Raw genomic sequence first — 6,000 nt, 5'->3', positions numbered from 1 at the left:
AAAAAGGTATGTGGCAAAGAAATGCTAGTCCGACCAATAAAATATGGGTTTCCTTTTCATGTAAATGGAAAATTTCCATGCCCTTCCTCCCATACATAAGAATCTTTATATAAAAAAAACAAACCAAGGAGCAAGGGATTTCCCAGTAGTCTGTGTCTCACATCTCGAGGTACCAGGAGATATGTTTTTGAAGACAACTCTGTAATGAGACTGCATCTGTAGGCTCCCTAAAGCTAAACAGCCTTGTAAATCTGGAAAAATGCCCATATCAGAAACTGCATTTGTGTAAGGGTTTAACTATAATGCAAAAGTATCCCAGCACCACCACTACTCTACATAACCTTTGGTCCACAATCATATAGTACACTCAGGACCTACGCATAATCTTATACTGGGCACTTCGGGAACTAATGAAGTGAATAATTCCACCTTACACAATGGATGGAGAAACCTATTCTAGCTCCTCTCTTGCTTTAAAGTCTTCATTGGACATCACCCAGAAAAAAACATGTTTGTGCTGCTGTGGGTTTGACGATCAATTTCTTTTAAAAGCCAATCAGAGCAGATAAAAAAGCTTGTTTCTTTAGGCAAGATCAAACTATGACCAGTCTGCATGACCAGGAGGACCAGTCCTCCCTTTCCTTCTCTCTTTGATCAAGTATTGTTTTCTTTTTCTTCTTCCTCTCACCACAGTGCTTGGGATCAGAATATGTAAACATCGACAGAAACAGCAGCCCTGTGACAATAAGCACTTTCCCAACTGGGCAGATTCTGTCAGCCAACCAGAACTGCTTCAGCTCCCTTGCTTGTCCAGAAGTCACTGGTTTTTCCGCTGTAACTTAGTGTCCCCTTTACTTTGGCCTCCATCTGTAGTTTTGAGACAGGAAAAGAAAGGGAAGAATAAAAGCATGAGTGAAATTTTATTCTTCTAACTTACAGCAAGAGAGACAGGAATTTGGCATGTTCAGCTTTAGCATCACCAAAATGTACGCTATTTTTATAGGATGGAAGACTTTGCATCTTCTCTGTAGTTCGTTTATTAGAAATAGCACTATTACCTAAGGTATCAGGCTTCATACCAAATGATACCATGCTTCATACCAAATGATACCATGCTTCATATCAAAGATTAAGTTGCAACTTGGGATACTGAAAAAAAAATTAAAAATCAAGCCTTTCTTTATAAGCCTTTACATTGTGATAAAGCATTTTTAGTATTCAACCCATGGCACTCACTGTGACAAAAATTAAGGTTATACCAAATATAGCCAACTAGTTTGTTTTCATAGCCTCTTAGAGCAACACTGCCCATTTTTTTTCCATGCTGAAGATTCTGAGAACAGAATGAAGAACTCCCACCAAGACACTGCCACCCTTTCTGTTCCTTCTCTTGTCAAAAACAAAAACCCTATGGGTGGCAAAGAAGGGAGTACACTATAAACTGCACCTTCTAAAGCGTTGTGATAGTTTTTCAGCTCTAAGCCTTACAAACAGAAAAAGGAGATGTTCTACTTCAAGCTTCTCTTCTCAATTAAAATGTGCAGCTCTTATCAAGGATAGAATTCCCAGGGAAGGCAGATCTTCCATTAGGAAACCATCACAATGTTCACATATTTAAACACTCTTACAAGAAAACATGAAGAAGCTTCTAGCTGGAAGGTCGGTTTCTCCTCCAAAGGAGAAATTAAAGTTGAGTGGAAAAAACAATCTCACCAATACAGACTTTACACAGCCTGTAAACAATCACATTAGCATCTAGTCAGTAGTATTGCTTTTTTCCCCACCAATTGAATTTGTACACTTAGGTTTCTAGAACTGCTACAATAAAGTATTATTGAAATCTTTGAACTTTTTTTGTTCCTGAAGTTGAAAACATGTAGAAAAACATGTTCAGGTTCTAAAAAAGACTGCTGTGACAGAATGTACACTACCCGCTCCCACCAAAGCTTGTCTTCATGTGCTGTCTTCTCTAAACCAATTTCAATTCTGGTGTATGTTTTATTTCAGTCTAGGGCAGAAATCTGACTTTTAAGTTAAAAACAAGTAATAAGAAAAATACAGTGTCTTTACCTGTGTAAGCTTGCTGCAAGTGAGCAGGCAGAGGTGAGTGAGACAGCGTTGCTGCATGCTGAGCACCTGGCTGTAAACCCTTCAGTAAGTCTGGGGAAAAAAAAAAGGAGAGTAAGAAAGAAAAACAAATGCTAAGGACAGAGGCAGCCTTTGTGAAATACAAAGTTTTTATCTTTATAGTGTAGCTATAGTAGCATGCTAATTTGCACAGATTTCTGAAGATGTATCTCAACAACAAAAACTAAGTACCTGATAGCATTCTGATGGCTGGAATAAGTCAACAGACACAGACCTATTTCGTTATGGTTGATCAGAAGTCAGAGCAAGGACCATGCCTCACTATTGGGATGCAACTCTTCATACCATTTGCTTTGGCAGAAGGACCAAAAATTGATACAGGTTAAAAGCCTAAAGAATTTCTTTTCAAGCAATCAGAGAAAACTAAATGCCATCTTGGTTGACATTTCCTCATAAGAGAGCTGTTTGGTATCTGAGAGTGTAAGCCATTAGTGAGCTAAGGATATTTTAAGGAATCACCATATTAAGTCTCTTATTTGTATTGTGGCATTTGGAGACTCTTAAGCTATACTGCTTTCTAAAGATAAGGGATTAAAAGTTAACCCCCAAACGCATGTTCAAAACTAAGTATATACTGTGAATCTAACAATGAAGTTAAGCTTATCAAAGGTGATTTGTAGCATTTAGATAATTACATAAATTTTTACTAGGGAAAAACCACATTTACTCTCCTTTAGGGATTTTCATGAACCAAATTTTAAGTTTCTCAGAAATTTACTGCTTTCCTTCTTAATTTCCATTTTCATCCTTCCTTATAGAACAATGTGATAACTAATTCCACTCACTCTGAGTTAGGCTGTGGTGGAAAGCCGCTGAGGTAGATCCCGAGGTGGTTGTCACTCCAGCTGTGTCCGTCCCAAAGCCAAGCAGCTCCAAGGGAAACTGGAAGGGCACGGTCACAGGAACAAGGCCACCCAGCATCCCAAAAGGAGTTAATGGTGCAGACGTCACGTTCTGACTGGTTACAGACAGGGGTGATGCCATGAGAGTCAGAGGTGAGGCGTTAGCCAGTAATGATGCTCCTGCTGTCGACTGTACAAAGAAGAGGAGTACTTCAAGATTTCAAAGTTTTAAATTGTATCCTTTAAGGAGATAAGAATCTTCTATTTTCTGTTAAGTAAGGCTCTATTAAGAAGTGTATTAAACTATTAATAAATACCCACTTATCCACCTAGGAGGTCTTCCCACTGTTCATCTGCTAAGCAAGCACAATTATATCTCAGATTCGGGCATGACAGTATGGTTCATCTCACGTTTTTCTTATCAGCCGTGCAGGTAATTTCCTCTACCTCCTTTCTAATTATGCACGGGGTGTAAGGTCAGAATGTGATGCAACATCTTCTACTAGGTTGATAATACGAAATTATCACACGTAGATCTGAAGTTCTTTAGAAGGACAGTACTACTCTCCCCTCTCCAAATCTGGGTCTTAACAGAATACTAACTTTATTTCTAAAGAGGTTGCTTGGAAGCAATGATTTCTGAAAAATCAAGATTCATACATAAGAACTCCCCCACTTCAAGAGAAGTCAGATTATCAAAATGCACACATACATATATACATGTATAGATGTGTATGAAGCAAAAGGCAAAGGAAAATAACCTCACCACTCTACATGTCACAATGAAGTTAAATTAACTTAGTTTAAAAATTAAAATGCAAGATTAGCCAGGAACGTTTTAGCTACAACAGTTCCCACATCACACTAATTCCTCTAACATTAAGACAGCTTATCCTTGTTTAACAATCTTTCCTTCACTATGCATATAGTAATTTTATATGCTAATTCTCTAATGATCTACTACAAAACAATCAGTATTGAAAGGATTTTGAATCAGATTCAATATTTTGGGCATTTGAGCTAAAAAGACTGAACAAGACTTCAAACCTGTGCATTTAGACAAATAAGCCTTAACCAAAACTTGGACTCGTTTAATGAATATATGACCTTAAAATGAAAGTGAAATCTCCTTGAGTTCTGTAATACCAACTTACAGAAACAGCGAAGTGATGGAAAGCAGCTAAAGAAAGGTTAAGTTGCTGCTTACAAGAAAACATGAAATTTTAAAACAGTAATTCTCTAAGTGTAAACAACTACAGATGCTATGTGTTTGTATTGGTCGTCATAAGAGCGACAGCTTCTAAGACGTATTCCATCCCACAAGCTGAAAAAACATGGATTAAAAACTTCAACATACATGATTTTTCTCTTTTGCCTTTAAAAGCACAAATTTCACAATAAGCCCATGTACAAAAAATGACAACCATTCACTGTCTGTGTAATCTTTACTATGCAACAAAATAAAAGCCACATAGCAATCTCCTGCAATTGTGGATTTGTAAAAATGCCTGAAACAGAAAGCAGCTCTAATGTGCTCTGCCAAGACCTTGTTTACTTTCTCAAAAAGAGAGAGAGTTCAGTGATGGAAAGAGCTACAGAGAATGCCCTAGAAGAGTGCAGTTCAAATATTTCTATTTGTCTCACCTATGATAAAGGTGACATAACCCTTCATAAAAGGGTTCATCTTGGTCATGTAAATCTGAGTGTTTAAGATCCTTACAAGTCTAAGCCAGATTCTGCTCAAGAGTACTAATGGTAGGTAGACCTTTTTAAGGAAATCACAAACAGTAGTGCTGAATTTTAGATTACTTTGGCTTTGTGTTCTTAAGATGTTAACTGTATTCCAGAGTAAAATTTCTGTGGAGCTACAGCAGGTACAAGCTTATACTCTGGCAAATAACTGTGTCAATCAAAAGGGGAAAGGAGGGAAACACTTCTTGGAAACTTTTCCTAGTTAGGAACATCACATGAAATCATCTAGTCTGATCTTCAAGGTAAGCAGACCAGGATATTCTAGTGAACAATTCTGGTACCATTCTCATCTTCTGACTGATTACTAGCATCTCAGAGATGAATTAAATCCCTAAACCTGTTACAGAAAGGAGATTCACTTTCAGTCTTACACAAAGTTTTAAGAGTAAGTAACTCCTTAGTACATTGTACCTAACAACTAGTCTGGAATTTAAGTTCAGCAGCCAGCCATTAGATCTTTAAGGCTAAATAAAGGCCTCATCACAAATCTCTTCCCCTTCAGTGTACTTGGACTAGGAGGTAATTTGATTCTAATCTTCTTTTGAACATACCCCACTGACTAAGCCTCAGTCTGCACAGTAGCAACAGCCTTATTCCATGGTTTATCTTCCTTGCACCATTCCCCCACATGTAAAGTCACAATAATTACTTTAGTGATACCATATGTTGCTCAGTACTTCTAGCTGATCTCCCCCTTCTATATACTAACACACCTTATTTTGTTGTATTACAGTATGCACTCAAGTTACGTGATTATCCACCACACCCCTCCAGTCCTCTTCAACATCACTGTCTGCCAAAATGCATTTCATACCCCAGGTGATCAGTGTTTCTAAAAAAAAATTACTTGCCTTTAACCACAGGAAGGTTTGCCAAAATTCATCTTATTATCCAACACAACACTACTTATTTCCCTTGTCTGTCATCTTTAAACACTACCACACCCATTTCACATTTTCTTCTGTATCACAGCAGCTGTGTCCACTGGATTCTGTTGACTGCACCAGGAAAACACAACTCTGTTCCCAGTCCGTTCACCGTAGCCTTTTTTGGCTCCTCCAGGCACCTTCCAGAGTACCCAAACTGCACCATATCTGGCTCAACTCTTCTCTAGGCCCTATGTAGTACCCCAGCGGCCCTTACACAGCATATGGGTTGTGTTTTTTTCATTCAAAGTACCCAAAATAATGAGAAGGCTGTGTCAGAGCCTGCCAGTCATCTCTTGTTTACTGCAACACCTAAAGTACAATAGGATGAA

General features: G+C 38.1%; 1 protein-coding gene across 2 annotated transcripts in view; it reads right to left on the bottom strand.

Moving 5' to 3' along the window:
- Positions 1-800: 800 nt before the first annotated feature.
- The window catches only part of UBN2 (ubinuclein 2), a gene marked incomplete at its 5' end in the record, with an annotated part of 50,012 nt that continues 44,812 nt past the window's right edge, over positions 801-6,000 (bottom strand). For both annotated transcript variants that reach the window (XM_081997473.1, XM_081997472.1), the window contains 3 exons: positions 801-867; positions 2,071-2,160; positions 2,934-3,180. In XM_081997473.1, coding sequence (XP_081853599.1) covers positions 818-867; positions 2,071-2,160; positions 2,934-3,180 — 387 coding nt within the window. In that variant the 3' untranslated portion in view covers positions 801-817. The remainder of the gene's footprint in view (positions 868-2,070; positions 2,161-2,933; positions 3,181-6,000) is intronic.

The sequence above is a fragment of the Phaethon aethereus genome, assembly GCF_964289735.1.
Source record: "Phaethon aethereus genome assembly, chromosome: 1".
NCBI lineage: Eukaryota > Metazoa > Chordata > Aves > Phaethontiformes > Phaethontidae > Phaethon > Phaethon aethereus.
This window is presented reverse-complemented; position numbering and strand designations above follow the sequence as displayed.